This window comes from Phyllobates terribilis, unplaced genomic scaffold, assembly GCF_046119375.1.
Source record: "Phyllobates terribilis strain yellow unplaced genomic scaffold, ASM4611937v1 Scaffold_4__5_contigs__length_816908805, whole genome shotgun sequence".
Classification (NCBI taxonomy): Eukaryota; Metazoa; Chordata; class Amphibia; order Anura; family Dendrobatidae; genus Phyllobates; species Phyllobates terribilis.
In genome coordinates this window covers 801820195-801841390 of record NW_027362764.1, presented here as the reverse complement: position 1 = coordinate 801841390, position 21196 = coordinate 801820195, and the positions used below count along the sequence as shown (strand labels likewise).

At 54.5% G+C, this 21196-nt stretch overlaps 1 protein-coding gene across 2 annotated transcripts in view; it reads left to right on the top strand.

Moving 5' to 3' along the window:
- ARHGAP39 (Rho GTPase activating protein 39) overlaps nt 1-21196 on the top strand; it is a 552999-nt gene that overhangs the window by 320941 nt on the left and 210862 nt on the right. For both annotated transcript variants that reach the window (XM_073680057.1, XM_073680056.1), the window contains exon 4: nt 11174-11735. In XM_073680057.1, coding sequence (XP_073536158.1) covers nt 11174-11735 — 562 coding nt within the window. The remainder of the gene's footprint in view (nt 1-11173; nt 11736-21196) is intronic.

Genomic DNA, 21196 nt, shown 5'->3' with positions numbered 1-21196 from the left:
TGTTATATACTTTACGGAACATTTATGAAGGGTCAGCGCACGTTTTCTGCCATTGAGTAGTTGCATAACCTTGCAGAACAATGGCTGCCTTTTTCTCCACCTGGCACTTTTGTTGTTTTTCAAAAAAATGGTTCTGGCTTATTGAGAGGGGATGGAGTCTGTTCATTATCATTAACACCAGAAATGGCCGTAAATTATAGCAGAAATCTGCGACAGATAGTAGTTGGCATAGATTTTTCTTTGTAGTATACTTGGAAAAAAATTGGAAAGCGCATGAGGTCCTAAAACGTTATCCACTGGATCAAAGGCAGAACTATGGGTGCAGGGGTTGCGGCAGCAGCTGGACCCCGGAGGTTAAGGGGGCCTAAAAGTGTCCTTTAGGTCATGTGAGAAGACCATTACTATTAATGACCCGTGACAGCGTGAGGACTTATTCTAGAATACCCGATGCGTTAGAATCTTTAATATGTATGCAGCCGACCGGGCGCGACTAATCAGCGAAGCGGTATTTAAGTGGGTTGTGCACTACTTTACTTTAAATTAACCCCGCAATTTATCCCCCCGGGGAGCGTGTGAGGGAGATGACCGGCTAGCACAGGGTCAGCGGGTGAGGGTGATCATGTGAGGGTGAGTGTGTGGAGGTGTGCGTGTGAGGGTGAGCGTGTGAGAGTGTGCATGTGAGGGTGAGCGTGTGAGGTGTGAGCGTGTGGAGGTGTGCGTGTGAGGGTGAGCATGTGAGGGTGACCGTGTGCATGTGAGGGTGAGCGTGTGCATGTGAGGGTGAGCGTGTGTGAGGGTGAGCATGTGAGGGAAAGTGTGTGAGGTGAGATTGTGAGGGTGAGCGTGAGAGGATGAGTGTGTGAGGGTGAGCGTGAGAGGATGAGTGTGTGAGGGTGAGCGCGTGAGGGTGAGCATGTGAGGATGAGCGTGTGAGGGTGACGGGGTGAGGGTGAGAGTGAGCGTCTGTGGGTGTGCGTGTGAGCGTGTTAGGGTGTGTGCGTCTGAAGGTGTGCGTGCGAGCGGGTGAGAGTGAGCGTGTGAGGGTGAGCGCGTGAGGGTGAGCATGTGAGGATGAGCGTGTGAGGGTGACGGTGTGAGCGTCTGAGGGTGTGCTGGTGAGGGTGAGAGTGTGAGCGTCTGTGGGTGAGCGTCTGTGGGTGAGCGTCTGTGGGTGTGCGTCTGTGGGTGTGCGTCTGTGGGGGTGCGTCGGTGAGGGTGAGAGCGTCTGAGGGTGTGAGCTGGTGAGGGTGAGCTGGTGTGCGTGTGAGGGTGTGCGTCTGAGGGTGTGCGTCTGAGGGTGTGCGTCTGAGGGTGAGCGTCTGAGGGTGAGCGTCTGAGGGTGAGCGTCTGAGGGTGAGCGTGTGAGTGTGAGAGGGTGAGCGTGTGAGGGTGAGCGTGTGAGGGTGAGCGTGTGAGGGTGTGCGTGGGAGGGTGAGCGTGGGAAGGTGAGGGTGAGCGTGTGACGGTGAGAGTCTGAGGTTAAGGGTGTGCGGGTGAGCGTGTGAGTGGGAGCGTGTGAGGGTGAGTGTGTGAGGGAGAGGGTGAGCGTCTGAGGGTGAGCGTCTGAGGGTGAGTGTCAGAGGGTGAGTGTCAGAGGGTGAGTGTCAGAGAGTGAGCGTCAGAGGGTGAGCGTCAGAGGGTGAGCGTGTGAGGGTGAGCGTGTGAGGGGGAGCGTGTGAGGGTGAGCGTGTGCGGGTGAGGGTGGGAGCGTGTGACGGTGAGCGTCTGAGGTTAAGGGTGTGCGGGTGAGGGTGAGTGGGTGAGCGTGTGAGGGTGAGCGTGAGAGGGTGAGCATGAGGGTGAGCGTGAGAGGGTGAGCGTCAGGATGAGGGTGAGCGTGAGAGGGTGAGCGTCAGGGTGAGGGTGAGCGTGTGAGGATGAGCGTGAGAGGATGAGCGTGAGAGGGTGAGCGTGGAAGCGTGAGAGGGTGAGCGTGTGAGTAGGAGCGTGTGACGGTGAGCGTCTGAGGTTAAGGGTGTGCGGGTGAGTGGGTGAGCGTCTGAGGGGGAGCGTGTGAGGGTGTGCGGGTGAGGGTGAGCGTCTGAGGGTGATGGTGAGGGTGAGCGTGGGAGCGTGTGAGGGTGAGCGTGTGCGGGTGAGCGTGTGAGGGTGAGCGTGTGAGGGTGAGCGTCTGAGGGGGAGCGTGAGAGGGTGAGCGTGAGAGGGTGAGCGTCAGGATGAGGGTGAGAGGGTGAGCGTCAGGATGAGGGTGAGCGTGGGAGCGTGTGAGGATGAGCGTGAGAGGGTGAGCGTCAGGGTGAGGGTGAGCGTGTGAGGATGAGCGCGAGAGGGTGAGCGCGTGAGGGTGAGCGCGTGAGGATGTGAGGGTGACGGACGGTGTGAGCGTGAGTGGGTGAGAGTGTGAACGTCTGTGGGGGTGAGGGTGAGCGTGTGAGGGCGATAGTGTAAATTTGGCACCAATATCGCTGATTGGTCGCGGCTAGGGCCGCTGATCTCCCGACGGCAAGTGTGAAGGGAATACCGGGGAACGGCGCCGCCTAGGCCGCCGGTCGGGGTCCTTCTTCTGCAAGTAGCCGGGAGATGACCGCCTAGCGCCAGTCATCCCCCGGCTGCATCGCCGCTGACCTGCGTGCAGCAGATGAGCCGCTAACGGCCGCCATCTTGTTCTGAAATCCTGCGTCGCTGATTGGTCCGGCCGCGGCCAATCAGCGACGTGGGATTTCCTGGACAGAAGGACAGACAGACGGGATAAGACAATTATATATATTAGATTTTGAAACCCATCAGTTTGCTGATCACCTGGGTCCGACAACTGAGACCACCATCAAGAAAAGGACTGTGGAGTGGTGGTGAAGCACTTGCATCACGGCTCCACTTATTATCTGCAGGAGAAATTGGCGAGCTTGGCCTGCTTTCATCTATCACAAGGGCGCACAACATTTTTTGATCCAAGGGCCACATTGCCATACTGAACCAATCCCAAGTGCTGCAAAAAAAATGTAAAGGGGTAATTGCATAAATACATCACCAGAACAACCGTTAGTACATTAATACAGCCGCAGCACCAAGTTTTGAGTGTTTGAGAAGGACTTTGAGTTTTTGCTATAAAAAGAAAAAAAAAATTATTGTGAGCACCCGCTAACATAAACGGAGTTTTTGAAACTCCTCCTCATAATACAGGAACCACAGTACTGATGAGACGCAGGCAGTATCACATACTTACATCCAGGTGTCTTAGAGGTGACATCTCTGCTAATTGAAGTCATTCTTCATTTTGTCCAGACGCAGTGATGAGATTTCATGCCCAAAGCTCGTCTCTGCTGACGTCCCTCTTCTTTGTCTTCAGCAGCACTTCCCGACACTGTGCCCATAAAAATAAAAGTATAATTAGACTGCCCTATAAATATCTCACCCCTGCACCCCTGAATAAATATTTGCCCCTCATTGTGATTCCTGCACAAAATATCCCCCATACTGCCCCTCTCTGTAATATACCCCCCATACTGTCACTCTCTATAATATACACCACACTGCCCCTCTTTATATTATACCCCCCATACTGCCCCTCTCCATAATGTTCACCCTCACAGCCCCTCTCCATAATATACCCCCACACTGCATCTCTCAATAATAAACCTCCCATATAACCCCTCTCCATAATATACCCCCCTACAGCCAGTGCTGTGGAGTCTGTAAGCCAAAACTCCCACCTCCTTAATTTCCCTGACTTCCAACTCCATGACTCCACAGCCCCGGTCACAACTGAGCAGGTACATAAAGTGCAGCACTGGTCACTACTGAGCAGGTACATAAAGTGCAGCACTTGTCACTACTGAGCAGGTACATAAAGTGCAGCACTTGTCACTACTGAGCAGGTACATAAAGTGCAGCACTGGTCACTACTGAGCAGGTGCATAAAGTGCAGCACTTGTCACTACTGAGCAGGTACATAAAGTGCAGCACTGGTCACTACTGAGCAGGTACATAAAGTGCAGCACTGGTCACTACTGAGCAGGTACATAAAGTGCAGCACTGGTCACTACTGAGCAGGTGCATAAAGTGCAGCACTTGTCACTACTGAGCAGGTGCATAAAGTGCAGCACTGGTCACTACTGAGCAGGTACATAAAGTGCAGCCCTGGTCACTACTGAGCAGGTACATAAAGTGCAGCCCCGGTCACAACTGAGCATGTACATAAAGTGCAGCACTGGTCACTACTGAGCAGGTACATAAAGTGCAGCACTTGTCACTACTGAGCAGGTACATAAAGTGCAGCACTAGTCACTACTGAGCAGGTGCATAAAGTGCAGCACTTGTCACTACTGAGCAGGTACATAAAGTGCAGCACTGGTCACTACTGAGCAGGTACATAAAGTGCAGCACTGGTCACTACTGAGCATGTACATAAAGTGCAGCTCTGGTCACTACTGAGCATGTACATAAAGTGCAGCACTGGTCACTACTGAGCAGGTACATAAAGTGCAGCACTGGTCACTACTGAGCAGGTACATAAAGTGCAGCACTGGTCACTACTGAGCAGGTACATAAAGTGCAGCACTGGTCACTACTGAGCAGGTGCATAAAGTGCAGCACTGGTCACTACTGAGCAGGTGCATAAAGTGCAGCACTGGTCACTACTGAGCAGGTGCATAAAGTGCAGCACTGGTCACTACTGAGCAGGTACATAAAGTGCAGCACTGGTCACTACTGAGCAGGTACATAAACTGCAGCCCCGGTCACAACTGAGCATGTACATAAAGTGCAGCACTGGTCACTACTGAGCAGGTACATAAAGTGCAGCACTGGTCACTACTGAGCAGGTACATAAAGTGCAGCCCCGGTCACAACTGAGCAGGTACATAAAGTGCAGCACTGGTCACTACTGAGCAGGTACATAAAGTGCAGCACTTGTCACTACTGAGCAGGTGCATAAAGTGCAGCACTGGTCACTACTGAGCAGGTACATAAAGTGCAGCACTGGTCACTACTGAGCAGGTACGTAAAATGCAGCACTGGTCACTACTGAGCAGGTGCGTAAAGTGCAGCACTGGTCACTACTGAGCAAGTGCATAAAGTGCATCACTGGTCACTACTGAGCAGGTACATAAAGTGCAGCACTGGTCACTACTGAGCAGGTGCGTAAAGTGCAGCACTTGTCACTACTGAGCAGGTGCATAAAGTGCAGCACTGGTCACAACTGAGCATGTACATAAAGTGCAGCCCCGGTCACAACTGAGCAGGTGCATAAAGTGCAGCACTGGTCACTACTGAGCAGGTGCATAAAGTGCAGCTCTGGTCACTACTGAGCAGGTGCATAAAGTGCAGCTCTGGTCACTACTGAGCAGGTGCGTAAAGTGCAGCACTGGTCACTACTGAGCAGGTGCGTAAAGTGCAGCACTGGTCACTACTGAGCAGGTGCGTAAAGTGCAGCACTGGTCACTACTGAGCAGGTGCATAAAGTGCAGCACTGGTCACTACTGAGCAGGTACGTAAAGTGCAGCACTGGTCACTACTGAGCAGGTGCGTAAAGTGCAGCACTTGTCACTACTGAGCAGGTGCATAAAGTGCAGCACTGGTCACAACTGAGCATGTACATAAAGTGCAGCCCCGGTCACAACTGAGCAGGTGCATAAAGTGCAGCACTGGTCACTACTGAGCAGGTGCATAAAGTGCAGCTCTGGTCACTACTGAGCAGGTGCATAAAGTGCAGCTCTGGTCACTACTGAGCAGGTGCATAAAGTGCAGCTCTGGTCACTACTGAGCAGGTGCATAAAGTGCAGCTCTGGTCACTACTGAGCAGGTGCATAAAGTGCAGCACTGGTCACTACTGAGCAGGTACATAAAGTGCAGCACTGGTCACTACTGAGCAGGTGCATAAAGTGCAGCTCTGGTCACTACTGAGCAGGTGCATAAAGTGCAGCTCTGGTCACTACTGAGCAGGTGCATAAAGTGCAGCACTGGTCACTACTGAGCAGGTACATAAAGTGCAGCACTGGTCACTACTGAGCAGGTGCATAAAGTGCAGCTCTGGTCACTACTGAGCAGGTACATAAAGTGCAGCACTGGTCACAACTGAGCATGTACATAAAGTGCAGCCCCGGTCACAACTGAGCAGGTGCATAAAGTGCAGCACTGGTCACTACTGAGCAGGTGCATAAAGTGCAGCTCTGGTCACTACTGAGCAGGTGCATAAAGTGCAGCACTTGTCACTACTGAGCAGGTACATAAAGTGCAGCACTGGTCACTACTGAGCAGGTACATAAAGTGCAGCACTGGTCACTACTGAGCAGGTGCATAAAGTGCAGCTCTGGTCATTACTGAGCAGGTGCATAAAGTGCAGCACTGGTCACTACTGAGCAGGTGCATAAAGTGCAGCACTGGTCACTACTGAGCAGGTGCATAAAGTGCAGCACTGGTCACTACTGAGCAGGTGCATAAAGTGCAGCTCTGGTCACTACTGAGCAGGTACATAAAGTGCAGCACTGGTCACTACTGAGCAGGTGCATAAAGTGCAGCACAAATTCATCTCAACTAGAAGCTGAGATCATGAACAGACATTTATAGGACATTTCATAACCGCACGTCCTGCATTGTACTACTGTACTCAATGTATTATATATTTTAGGAATTGGAGTCAGTCCATTACCGACTCCACCAAAATGGATACAGACTTCACTGCCCTGCTCATAGCCCCTCTCAATAATATACCCCCCCACACTGCCCCTCTCCATAATATCACCCCAAACTGTCCCCTTTCCTATCTCCCCCACAATGCCTCTCTGCATATTGATCCCACTGCCCTTCGCTTTACTATGCCCTCTTTCATAGTCTGCCAATTGCCCCATGATATCCTCCATTGCCCCTTTATGTGCCCCCCCCCCCCCCCCAGCACATTTCTTCAGCTCTTCCATGGATCGCTTACTACCTGACGTCTCCTCAGACTGTGCGGCCCCGGTAGCAGGGTGCAGACCTCATCACGCTGCTGCAGGTCGGCGCTGGTACTGACGCGCGCTGCTCTGCTCCGGCACCGCGGTGCTCAAATGTATTCGCATCTGAAAGACATGAATAAGTTTGAATATAGCAAGAAGGGAGCTGCGTCCCTAGACAGCTCCGCGGGCTGCACAGTATTGCTTGGCGGGCCGTATGTTGTGCAGGCCTGATCTAACGTGTACTTTGCAGTTGCTGAGGGTCCGACCGCCGGGACTCCAAGTGACCCCCAAGAATCCTTTTAAGTCACATTGCTTGATACAAAACCTCCCTGGTGCTTTCCTCCTCCTTCCCACTGTCTGTTTTCTGGGCAGGAGGGGCAGCCGCTCCCGTCAGCTGTCAAATAAAACGTGGTGTCTCCCTTTTTCAGATCAGTTTATTGCAAAAGTAGATTGTAATGTAAGGCCTTGATTTCCCAGCACGGCATGGCGCCTTTCCACCCCGCAGGGCATTATACAGAGAGAACCTCGGCGGCTGACAGCCGGGGCTTAGGGGATCTCTGCTGTCTTAGCCAGCGTGCTGATCTGCTGTCAGGATGTCAGCCCGCGTCAAGACGGGCGCAAAACAAGGAGGGGACGGGACTACAAAACCCCAAACCTGATGGGCAAACAGGTGTACTCTCATTCAGGGGGTGATGAGCCTTACTGAAGGGGCTGTCTGCTCCGGGACCACATACGTCTTGTTTAGAAGATGCAGTTGGTCAGGGCGTAACGTCTGTGCTCAGTGGACATTTCGGGTGGGATCAGATCTGGATTCGAGGGGTACTTGCTGACCCGCAGGCTTTTATTCTCCATAACGTAGCTGTAAATACAGAGGAAAGGAGCAATAAGCTTCTGTACGCTGGACACCGTGTGACCTGATGCATCTTTGGCCAATGCTAGACACATAGTCTGAACTGTTACTGTGTCGCCCCCCGACATCCACTGACTCTGGTGCTGTGTCCCCCCGACATCCAGCGACTCTGGTGCTGTGTCGCCCCCCGACATCCACAGACTCTGGTGCTGTCCCCCCCCCGACATCCACCGACTCTGGTGCTGTCCCCCCCCCCCCCGACATCCACCGACTCTGGTGCTGTCCCCCCCCCCCCTCCCGACATCCACCGACTCTGGTGCTGTGTCCCCCCGACATCCACCGACTCTGGTGGTGTGTCGCCCCCCGACATCCACCGACTCTGGTGCTGTCCCCGTCCCCCCCGACATCCACCGACTCTGGTGCCGTTTCCCCCCCACCGACATCCACCGACTGTGGTGCTCTCCCCCCTGACATCCATCGACTCTGGTGCTGTGTCCCCCCCCGACATCCACCGACTCTGGTGCTGTGTCCCCCCCCCGACATCCACCGACTCTGGTGCTGTGTCCCCCCGACATCTACCGACTCTGGTGCTGTGTCTCCCCCGACATCCATCGACTCTGGTGCTGTGTCCCCCCCCGACATCCATCGACTCTGGTGCTGTGTCCCCCCAGACATCCATCGACTCTGGTGCTGTGTCCCCCCCCGACATCCATCGACTCTGGTGCTGTGTCCCCCCCCGACATCCACCGACTCTGGTGCTGTGTCCCCCCCCGACATCCATCGACTCTGGTGCTGTGTCCCCCCCCGACATCCACCGACTCTGGTGCTGTGTCCCCCCCCGACATCCACCGACTCTGGTGCTGTGTCCCCCCCCGACATCCATCGACTCTGGTGCTGTGTCCCCCCCCGACATCCACCGACTCTGGTGCTGTGTCCCCCCGACATCCACCGACTCTGGTGCTGTGTCCCCCCGACATCCACCGACTCTTGTGCTGTGTCCCCCCGACATCCACCGACTCTTGTGCTGTGTTCACACCTGCATCAGACGCTTCATGAGGAGCCTTTGTCCCAGATTCATGATTCTGTGCAGACTGCAGCTGACAAGGCGACACAGACCCCATCATACGTAATGAGGTGTTTTCGACGTCGTTGGTATTTTGTGAGACGGAAGGACAACATCTGCCAGGAGTTTGTATGTTCTCCCCATGTTTGCCTGGGTTTCCTCCGGGTTCTCCGCTTTCCTCCCACACTCCCGAGACTGATAGGGAATGTAGATTGTGAGCCCCAATGGGGACAGTGCCGATAATGTCTGTAAAATTGTCCGAATTGTAAAGAGCTGCGGAATAGGTTGGAGCTATATAAATAAAAAGATTATTATCAGATAATGATATCTGGTAAATGCAGGTGTCCTGGGGGAAAGAAGGATCGGGCATGTTCATTTTCTGCATAACTGATCCTTTGTTCTTAGGCTCTGTTCACATGTCCAGTAGTGATCAGTTAGATCGGATTCAGCTGCAATTCGTTGGCAAATAAGTTAAGCAGAGACAATGGAACAGTTGATCAGACATCCAATTTTTTTCATTTGTAACATCCATTTTCCATAGATTTCAATACTGAAAAACAGATCCAGCAGAGATCAGTTATTTAAAATGAACCAAAAAGTTGTGTCCGCACTGATCACTACTGCACATGTGAACAGAGCCTTACAGGAAATAAGAGGTGATTTGGTGGACAAAGGGTTCTGGAAGAAGCAGAGGTTTCTAAAGGAGGAGGACACATTTATCTGGAGTAGGAGATGTGTGGAAGGATGGAGCCAGGTGTCTGGAGGAGGGGACAGTGGTATCTGTAGGGGGACAGATGAATCTGAAGAAGGAGACAGGTGTCAGGAGAAGTGGTGTGTCTGGAGGAAGAGAGGAGTTTGTAGGGGGAAAGATGAATCTGGAGGAGGAGGCAGAGGGAGGTGCCTGGAGGAGGAGGCAGAGGGAGGTGCCTGGAAGAGGAGACAGAGGGAGGTGCCTGAAGTAGGAGGCGGCAGAGGGAGGTGCCTGAAGTAGGAGGTGGCCGAGGGAGGTGCCTGGAGGAGGAGGCAGAGGGAGGTGCCTGGAGGAGGAGGCAGAGGGAGGTGCCTGGAGGAGGAGGCCGAGGGAGGTGCCTGGAAGAGGAGACAGAGGGAGGTGCCTGAAGTAGGAGGCGGCAGAGGGAGGTGCCTGGAGGAGGAGGAGGCCGAGGGAGGTGCCTGGAGGAGGAGGCCGAGGGAGGTGCCTGGAGGAGGAGGCAGAGGGAGGTGCCTGGAAGAGGAGACAGATGGAGGAGGCAGAGGGAGGTGCCTGGAGAGGGAGGTGCCTGGAAGAGGAGACAGAGGGAGGTGCCTGAAGTAGGAGGCGGCAGAGGGAGGTGCCTGGAGGGGGAGGTTCCGGGAGGAGGCAGCAGAGGGAGGTGCCTGGAGGAGGAGGAGACAGAGGGAGGTGCTTGGAGGAGGAGGTGGCAGAGGGAGGTGCCTGGAGGGGGAGGTAGAGGGAGGTGCCTGGAGGGGGAGGTTCCGGGAGGAGGCAGCAGAGGGAGGTGCCTGGAGGAGGAGACAGAGGGAGGTGCCTGGAGGAGGAGGCGGCAGAGGGAGGTGCCTGGAGGAGGAGGCAGAGGAATCTGGATGGGTCTGAGATTTTTGTTTTTGGGATGAGATGCAGATTTATTGGTAACATTTTGACTGTTTTTCATTCCATTGTTAGGAGGATAAAGTTGATTGAAAAAATGATAATTCTGATGCATTTTTGCTCGTTGTTCAGGATAATTTTACATTTTGAAAGATCGAACATTTACGGGCCAAATACGCTGCGGCGATACCAAATATATTTGTGTTCCCCACACCCTAGGATTAAAAAGGGGTGATTTTAAACATTTTTGGATTATTTTATTTATAACTAGCTTAATATTGCAATCCTTTGTAAAATGAGCAGCCGCGGTTTCATATGACTACCAGCCTGGCAGACACGGGGCCTCTCGATAGCCCCAGCTGCCATGACACCACATTGGCATCAGTTGCTGGTGGACCCACTCTCTGTCCGCACAGATGCCACGGTTGTGATTGAGCGCAGCATCTTAGGGGTTACAGACAGACTTGTGATCCGGGGACGTGGCAGCAGTGGGGTCTCTCACTCATCACCTCTGTGCGCTGTGATGATATCCACCATGTAGCCCCCGCTGCACCGTCCTCTGCACCCCCCATGCTTACTGCCTTATCACAATTACAAATGCTTTAAATGTTTTCCTTTTTTGGGGGGAGTGAAGCAATTACTAAAATGAGTGGCGTGAGATTTGAAGTAAGTCACACAATTAAGTGACAGGCGGAGAGCCGCAGATCTGTGTTCTATTTAGACGGCAGCCCCATGTAACACACGCTGGTGATAAAACGAGGTCTCTGCTTCTTGTCTCGCAGTCTGAAGACCTCGGTGCCTGCGCTCAATTCGAGAACAGCCGAAACAACAGGAACATGATGCCCAGCTCCAGCTGCGTCTTCCCAACCTTCACTCTGAGGAAACCGTCTTCTGAGACCGACATCGAGAACTGGGCCTCCAAGCATTTCAACAAACACACGCAGGGTCTTTTCCGGCGGAAGGTGTCTATCGCCAACATGCTGGCCTGGAGCAGCGAGTCCATTAAGAAGCCAATGATCATGACCTCCGACCGCAACGTGAAAAAGGAGGCCTGCGAGATCTTCAAACTCATCCAGATGTACATGGGGGACCGCCGATCCAAGACCGACCAACTCAGCGTGGCCTTAGAGATCGCCACCAAAGGATGGAGCATGCAAGGGCTGCGGGACGAGCTGTACATCCAGCTGTGCCGGCAGACCACCGAGAACTTCCGCTATGAAAGCCTGGCCCGGGGATGGGAACTCATGACCATTTGTTTGGCTTTTTTCCCACCCACTCCCAAATTTCATTCTTACCTGGAGGGATATATATACCGGCACATGGACCCCGTGAACGATACAAAAGGTAAGACCCAACGCCGACATAGTCTACACATTGTAAGAGGTTAGTGACAATCTGTGCCGGTGGGCTGCTTTATCTTAGTGTATCAGGACCGGTTGTCCGAATTTTTGGGTTGTTTTTTATTGATTTTTATGGAGGTTCTTATGCCTAAAAATAATGATGCTAAGAAACCAGAGGGGACACCTGAAGAGTTAGTATTATGACTGTCTGCTGTGTATCTAAGGAGTGCAATGCTAACACACAAAATGTGCAGCCGGGCTATGTGAGGGCCACGATACACCCGGCTTTACAGCTGCCATTTATTTTACATTTGCTTTTTATTAATGGTTTTATATGTGAGACTCTTGGATGGAGTTGTGTGCGCTCATCTGCCACAACAAGGCTATAAATCTATCAGTCTGTCTCATATATCTCTCCATCTCTGTCTATTATCTTCATTGCTGTTACACTATGCCGGATGAAGTTATGTCTTTGGATATTAGAATAGTGAGGTGACAAGTGCCCGACCCTCCTGTCACAGAAACCCTTAGAACAACACCAGGAGTTCACCAGTTTGGGCTTGTGCTGTGTAGACACAAGTTTTCAGCTGATTGTGTTATGAACTTAAGATAGGATTAGGGTGTAGATGTGATCGGCGGAGGGTCTGGCTGCGATTGACGGAGGGTCTGGCTGCGATCCAGGGTCTGGCTGCAATCGGTGGAGGATCTGGCTGCAATTTGTGGAGGGTCTGGCTGCGATGGGCGGAGGATCTGGCTGCCATCGGCGGAGGGTCTGGCTGCGATCGGCAGAGGGTCTGGCTGCCATCGGCAGAGGGTCTGGCTGCTATCGGCGGAGGGTCTGGCTGCAATCCAGGGTCTGGCTGCAATTTGTGGAGGGTCTGGCTGCGATGGGCGGAGGGTCTGGCTGCCATCGGCGGAGGGTCTGGCTGCGATCGGCGGAGGGTCTGGCTGCGATCGGCGGAGGGTCTGGCTGCGATCAGCGGAGGGCCTGGCTGCGATCGGTGGAGGGTCTGGCTGCAATTTGTGGAGGGTCTGGCTGCGATGGGCGGAGGGTCTGGCTGCCATCGGCGGAGGGTCTGGCTGCCATCGGCGGAGGGTCTGGCTGCGATCGGCGGAGGGTCTGGCTGCAATCCAGGGTCTGGCTGCGATCGGTGGAGGGTCTGGCTGCAATTTGTGGAGGGTCTGGCTGCCATCGGCGGAGGGTCTGGCTGCCATCGGCGGAGGGTCTGGCTGCCATCGGCGGAGGGTCTGGCTGCCATCGACGGAGGGTCTGGCTGCGATCGGCGGAGGGTCTGGCTGCGATCGGCGGAGGGTCTGGCTGCCATCGGCGGAGGGTCTGGCTGCCATCGGCGGAGGGTCTGGCTGCCATCGGCGGAGGGTCTGGCTGCCATCGGCGGAGGGTCTGGCTGCGATCGGCGGAGGGTCTGGCTGCCATCGGCGGAGGGTCTGGCTGCCATCGGCGGAGGGTCTGGCTGCCATCGGCGGAGGGTCTGGCTGCCATCGGCGGAGGGTCTGGCTGCCATCGGCGGAGGGTCTGGATGTAATCATTTTGCCACAGTAGTGCCACTTATGTGGAAAACTCTTCTATTTGAACCAGACCCTCCCCGTCCTCACCTCCCCCTCATACAGAGGTGGTCACGTCTCCCGGTTATGTGTGAGGCCTCCGGCATTGATGGCTCTGTCCATCTCTGGTGACATGTCGTGGTCTCCATTACGGGTCTCGCTGGTCACTTATGAAGGATCGGCATTATATAACATTTTATGGCTATTATTTATGTAATCTTGGTCCTCGTGGAGGATGTATTATGTGCCAGTCCTGTGACCACGGATGTATGTATTCATGTACATGAGATCACCTACGAGGGAACGTCCACAGCGCAGTCTGATGCATGTCTGCAGGAGGCCATCACCTCGCGGATCCTCACACTGACTGGCATCATCCAGCCTTACTCTGGATTCATTGGATGAATGGATTGTAAAAGTATACACGCCCTTTATGCGTGAGCCCTGGTGTAAGGTGCGGAGAAAGGAAAGCACATGTTCCTGCTCAGTCTGCGATTGATGAGGTTAATGTGATGTGGGAGAAGTCCCTGTTCCTGCAGCGCCTTCCCCTGGATGACTTGTGTCCTGCACACCAGCCCGGGGCGGCATCTGGCTGTGAGCGCCACCATCTGCCCAGCCGCTGCCTCGCGGCATCCTGCAGCCGCCACCTTCCTGACACGTGCACGTACTGCCGGTGTGAACAGATGCTTGCGCGTGTTGTCGGGGTCTTTGCATATTTTACATTTTATTTGTCATTCATCACGGTATAAACACATTTCCTCCAATTACAGTTCATTTTCCCCCCTAGTCTGTGAACTGATTCTTATAGAATTGATGAAGATGGCCGACCTCCAGCGATCAGCCGACCTCCATCCCGATCGATCGCTGCTGTTAACCTCTTAAATGCCACCATCAATCACTTTCTGTGGCATTTAAACTGTGTGCTCCTGTCTGGGTGCCCATTTCAGACACCCACCCCCACCCCAGCTTAGAGTAAAAAAAAAAAGAAAAAAGTGAAAGTAAAAAAGTAAGTTTTAAAAGTAATAAAAAAAACACCACCATCCTGTGAACATAGGTAGGATTGTGCGCCCTCCGTCTCCATCTATCTGTCACATTTACTTCCTCCTGCCTCATCTTGCAGGTTACATCATCATATAGCAAGTTACTGCGCACATACGACCCGTCTGTCACTGTCTTGATCTCTGCAGAGCCCCCTTCCTGAGATCATGTAGGTCCCAGAGGTGGGACCCCCAGCAACGAGTGCGTCATCACTTAAGGATGGGGGGAAACGTACAGACTTGGTACAAATCTGCCGTTATGTCACCTCCGGAGCTGCAGTCACAATGTGGCCGCCATTGCTCTCCTGACAGCTTAGTATTGTAGCACCAGCACTTCATCATTACACTTGGGATAAAGACTACATTTCCCACAATGCATTATATCAGATCAGTACAGATGACAGCACCCATGGGTCGCAGCATGAGCGGCTTTCACAGTTCTGCTGGATTCCTGTTAGCTCTCAGGTTAGCACCTCACATGCCTGGTGTGGTGAGTGATGTAGTGTCCCCTGTATCTAATCCCTGGGGTGGGCACACCGCCTCCCTGCGGGATCCCTCACAGTTCTGCTGGATTCCTGTTAGCTCTCAGGTTAGCACCTCACATGCCTGGTGTGGTGAGTGATGTAGTGTCCCCTGTATCTAATCCCTGGGGTGGGCACACCGCCTCCCTGCGGGATCCCTCACAGTTCTGCTGGATTCCTGTTAGCTCTCAGGTTAGCACCTCACATGCCTGGTGTGGTGAGTGATGTAGTGTCCCCTGTATCTAATCCCTGGGGTGGGCACACCGCCTCCCTGCGGGATCCCTCACAGTTCTGCTGGATTCCTGTTAGCTCTCAGGTTAGCACCTCACATGCCTGGTGTGGTGAGTGATGTAGTGTCCCCTGTATCTAATCCCTGGGGTGGGCACACCGCCTCCCTGCGGGATCCCTCACAGTTCTGCTGGATTCCTGTTAGCTCTCAGGTTAGCACCTCACATGCCTGGTGTGGTGGGTGATGTAGTGTCCCCTGTATCTAATCCCTGGGGTGGATACACCGCCTCCCTGCGGGATCCCTCACAGTTCTGCTGGATTCCTGTTCGCTCTCAGGTTAGCACCTCACATGCCTGGTGTGGTGGGTGATGTAGTGTCCCCTGTATCTAATCCCTGGGGTGGGTACACCGGCTCCATGCGGGGTCCCTCGCAGTTCTGCTGGATTCCTGTTAGCTCTCAGGTTAGCACCTCACATGCCTGGTGTGATGGGTGATGTAGTGTCCCCTGTATCTAATCCCTGGGGTGGGCACACCGCCTCCCTGCGGGATCCCTCACAGTTCTGCTGGATTCCTGTTAGCTCTCAGGTTAGCACCTCACATGCCTGGTGTGGTGGGTGATGTAGTGTCCCCTGTATCTAATCCCTGGGGTGGGTACACCGCCTCCCTACGGGATCCCTCACAGTTCTGCTGGATTCCTGTTAGCTCTCAGGTTAGCACCTCACATGCCTGGTTTGGTGGGTGATGTAGTGTCCCCTGTATCTAATCCCTGGGGTGGATACACCGCCTCCCTGCGGGATCCCTCACAGTTCTACTGGATTCCTGTTAGCTCTCAGGTTAGCACCTCACATGCCTGGTGTGGTGGGTGATGTAGTGTCCCCTGTATCTAATCCCTGGGGTGGATACACCGCCTCCCTGCGGGGTCCCTCACAGTTCTGCTGGATTCCTGTTAGCTCTCAGGTTAGCACCTCACATGCCTGGTGTGGTGAGTGATGTAGTGTCCCCTGTATCTAATCCCTGGGGTGGGTACACCGCCTCCCTGCGGGATCCCTCACAGTTCTGCTGGATTCCTGTTAGCTCTCAGGTTAGCACCTCACATGCCTGGTGTGATGGGTGATGTAGTGTCCCCTGTATCTAATCCCTGGGGTGGGCACACCGCCTCCCTGCGGGATCCCTCACAGTTCTGCTGGATTCCTGTTAGTTCTCAGGTTAGCACCTCACATGCCTGGTGTGGTGGGTGATGTAGTGTCCCCTGTATCTAATCCCTGGGGTGGGCACACCGCCTCCCTGCGGGATCCCTCACAGTTCTGCTGGATTCCTGTTAGCTCTCAGGTTAGCACCTCACATGCCTGGTGTGGTGGGTGATGTAGTGTCCCCTGTATCTAATCCCTGGGGTGGGCACACCGCCTCCCTGCGGGATCCCTCACGGTTCTGCTGGATTCCTGTTAGCTCTCAGGTTAGCACCTCACATGCCTGGTGTGGTGGGTGATGTAGTGTCCCCTGTATCTAATCCCTGGGATGGATACACCGCCTCCCTGCGGGATCCCTCACAGTTCTGCTGGATCCCTGTTAGCTCTCAGGTTAGCAGCTCACATGCCTGGTGTGGTGGGTGATGTAGTGTCCCCTGTATCTAATCCCTGGGGTGGGCATACTGCCTCCCTGCGGGATCCCTCACAGTTCTGCTGGATTCCTGTTAGCTCTCAGGTTAGCACCTCACATGCCTGGTGTGGTGGGTGATGTAGTGTCTCCTGTATCTAATCCCTGGGATGGATACACCGCCTCCCTGCGGGATCCCTCACAGTTCTGCTGGATCCCTGTTAGCTCTCAGGTTAGCACCTCACATGCCTGGTGTGGTGGGTGATGTAGTGTCCCCTGTATCTAATCCCTGTGGTGGGTACACCGCCTCCCTGCGGGATCCCTCACAGTTCTGCTGGATTCCTGTTAGCTCTCAGGTTAGCCCTTCACATGCCTGGTGTGGTGGGTGATGTAGTGTCCCCTGTATCTAATCCCTGGGGTGGATACACAGCCTCCCTGCGGGATCCCTCACAGTTCTGCTGGAGTCCTGTTAGCTCTCAGGTTAGCACCTCACATGCCTGGTGTGGTGGGTGATGTAGTGTCCCCTGTATCTAATCCCTGGGGTGGATACACCACCTCCCTGCGGGATCCCTCACAGTTCTGCTGGATTCCTGTTAGCTCTCAGGTTAGCACCTCACATGCCTGGTGTGGTGGATGATGTAGTGTCCCCTGTATCTAATCCCTGGGGTGGGTACACCGCCTCCCTGCGGGGTCCCTCACAGTTCTGCTGGATTCCTGTTAGCTCTCAGGTTAGCACCTCACATGCCTGGTGTGGTGGGTGATGTAGTGTCCCCTGTATCTAATCCCTGGGATGGATACACCGCCTCCCTGCGGGATCCCTCACAGTTCTGCTGGATTCCTGTTAGCTCTCAGGTTAGCACCTCACATGCCTGGTGTGGTGGGTGATGTAGTGTCTCCTGTATCTAATCCCTGGGGTGGGCACACCGCCTCTCTGCGGGATCCCTCACAGTTCTGCTGGATTCCTGTTAGCTCTCAGGTTAGCACCTCACATGCCTGGTGTGGTGGGTGATGTAGTGTCCCCTGCATCTAATCCCTGGGGTGGATACACCGCCTCCTTGCGGGGTCGCTCACAGTTCTGCTGGATTCCTGTTAGCTCTCAGGTTAGCACCTCACATGCCTGGTGTGGTGTATGATGTAGTGTCCTCTGTTTCTAATTCCTGGGGTGGGTACACTGCCTCCCTGCGGGATCCCTCACAGTTCTGCTGGATCCCTGTTAGCTCTCAGGTTAGCACCTCACATGCCTGGTGTGGTGGGTGATGTAGTGTCCCCTGTATCTAATCCCTGGGGTGGATACACCGCCTCCCTGCGGGATCCCTCACAGTTCTGCTGGATTCCTGTTAGCTCTCAGGTTGGCACCTCACATGCCTGGTGTGGTGGGTGATGTAGTGTCCCCTGTATCTAATCCCTGGGGTGGGTACACCGCCTCCCTGCGGGATCCCTCACAGTTCTGCTGGATTCCTGTTAGCTCTCAGGTTAGCTCCTCACATGCCTGGTGTGGTGGGTGATGTAGTGTCCCCTGTATCTAATCCCTGGGGTGGGCACACCGCCTCCCTGCGGGATCCCTCACAGTTCTGCTGGATTCCTGTTAGCTCTCAGGTTAGCACCTCACATGCCTGGTGTGGTGGGTGATGTAGTGTCCCCTGTATCTAATCCCTGGGGTGGATACACCGCCTCCCTGCGGGATCCCTCACAGTTCTGCTGGATTCCTGTTCGCTCTCAGGTTAGCACCTCACATGCCTGGTGTGGTGGGTGATGTAGTGTCCCCTGTATCTAATCCCTGGGGTGGGTACACCGCCTCCCTGCGGGATCCCTCACAGTTCTGCTGGATTCCTGTTAGCTCTCAGGTTAGCACCTCACATGCCTGGTGTGGTGGGTGATGTAGTGTCCCCTGTATCTAATCCCTGGGGTGGATACACCGCCTCCCTGCGGGATCCCTCACAGTTCTGCTGGATTCCTGTTCGCTCTCAGGTTAGCACCTCACATGCCTGGTGTGGTGGGTGATGTAGTGTCCCCTGTATCTAATCCCTGGGGTGGGTACACTGCCTCCCTGCGGGGTCCCTCGCAGTTCTGCTGGATTCCTGTTAGCTCTCAGGTTAGCACCTCACATGCCTGGTGTGATGGGTGATGTAGTGTCCCCTGTATCTAATCCCTGGGGTGGGCACACCGCCTCCCTGCGGGATCCCTCACAGTTCTGCTGGATTCCTGTTAGCTCTCAGGTTAGCACCTCACATGCCTGGTGTGGTGGGTGATGTAGTGTCCCCTGTATCTAATCCCTGGGGTGGGTACACCGCCTCCCTACGGGATCCCTCACAGTTCTGCTGGATTCCTGTTAGCTCTCAGGTTAGCACCTCACATGCCTGGTTTGGTGGGTGATGTAGTGTCCCCTGTATCTAATCCCTGGGGTGGATACACCGCCTCCCTGCGGGATCCCTCACAGTTCTACTGGATTCCTGTTAGCTCTCAGGTTAGCACCTCACATGCCTGGTGTGGTGGGTGATGTAGTGTCCCCTGTATCTAATCCCTGGGGTGGATACACCGCCTCCCTGCGGGGTCCCTCACAGTTCTGCTGGATTCCTGTTAGCTCTCAGGTTAGCACCTCACATGCCTGGTGTGGTGAGTGATGTAGTGTCCCCTGTATCTAATCCCTGGGGTGGGTACACCGCCTCCCTGCGGGATCCCTCACAGTTCTGCTGGATTCCTGTTAGCTCTCAGGTTAGCACCTCACATGCCTGGTGTGATGGGTGATGTAGTGTCCCCTGTATCTAATCCCTGAGGTGGGCACACCGCCTCCCTGCGGGATCCCTCACAGTTCTGCTGGATTCCTGTTAGTTCTCAGGTTAGCACCTCACATGCCTGGTGTGGTGGGTGATGTAGTGTCCCCTGTATCTAATCCCTGGGGTGGGCACACCGCCTCCCTGCGGGATCCCTCACAGTTCTGCTGGATTCCTGTTAGCTCTCAGGTTAGCACCTCACATGCCTGGTGTGGTGGGTGATGTAGTGTCCCCTGTATCTAATCCCTGGGGTGGGCACACCGCCTCCCTGCGGGATCCCTCACGGTTCTGCTGGATTCCTGTTAGCTCTCAGGTTAGCACCTCACATGCCTGGTGTGGTGGGTGATGTAGTGTCCCCTGTATCTAATCCCTGGGATGGATACACCGCCTCCCTGCGGGATCCCTCACAGTTCTGCTGGATCCCTGTTAGCTCTCAGGTTAGCAGCTCACATGCCTGGTGTGGTGGGTGATGTAGTGTCCCCTGTATCTAATCCCTGGGGTGGGCATACTGCCTCCCTGCGGGATCCCTCACAGTTCTGCTGGATTCCTGTTAGCTCTCAGGTTAGCACCTCACATGCCTGGTGTGGTGGGTGATGTAGTGTCTCCTGTATCTAATCCCTGGGATGGATACACCGCCTCCCTGCGGGATCCCTCACAGTTCTGCTGGATCCCTGTTAGCTCTCAGGTTAGCACCTCACATGCCTGGTGTGGTGGGTGATGTAGTGTCCCCTGTATCTAATCCCTGTGGTGGGTACACCGCCTCCCTGCGGGATCCCTCACAGTTCTGCTGGATTCCTGTTAGCTCTCAGGTTAGCCCTTCACATGCCTGGTGTGGTGGGTGATGTAGTGTCCCCTGTATCTAATCCCTGGGGTGGATACACCGCCTCCCTGCGGGATCCCTCACAGTTCTGCTGGAGTCCTGTTAGCTCTCAGGTTAGCACCTCACATGCCTGGTGTGGTGAATGATGTAGTGTCCCCTGTATCTAATCCCTGGGGTGGGTACACCGCCTCCCTGCGGGATCCCTCACAGTTCTGCTGGATTCCTGTTAGCTCTCAGGTTAGCACCTCACATGCCTGGTGTGATGGGTGATGTAGTGTCCCCTGTATCTAATCCCTGAGGTGGGCACACCGCCTCCCTGCGGGATCCCTCACAGTTCTGCTGGATTCCTGTTAGTTCTCAGGTTAGCACCTCACATGCCTGGTGTGGTGGGTGATGTAGTGTCCCCTGTATCTAATCCCTGGGGTGGGCACACCGCCTCCCTGCGGGATCCCTCACAGTTCTGCTGGATTCCTGTTAGCTCTCAGGTTAGCACCTCACATGCCTGGTGTGGTGGGTGATGTAGTGTCCCCTGTATCTAATCCCTGGGGTGGGCACACCGCCTCCCTGCGGGATCCCTCACGGTTCTGCTGGATTCCTGTTAGCTCTCAGGTTAGCACCTCACATGCCTGGTGTGGTGGGTGATGTAGTGTCCCCTGTATCTAATCCCTGGGATGGATACACCGCCTCCCTGCGGGATCCCTCACAGTTCTGCTGGATCCCTGTTAGCTCTCAGGTTAGCAGCTCACATGCCTGGTGTGGTGGGTGATGTAGTGTCCCCTGTATCTAATCCCTGGGGTGGGCATACTGCCTCCCTGCGGGATCCCTCACAGTTCTGCTGGATTCCTGTTAGCTCTCAGGTTAGCACCTCACATGCCTGGTGTGGTGGGTGATGTAGTGTCTCCTGTATCTAATCCCTGGGATGGATACACCGCC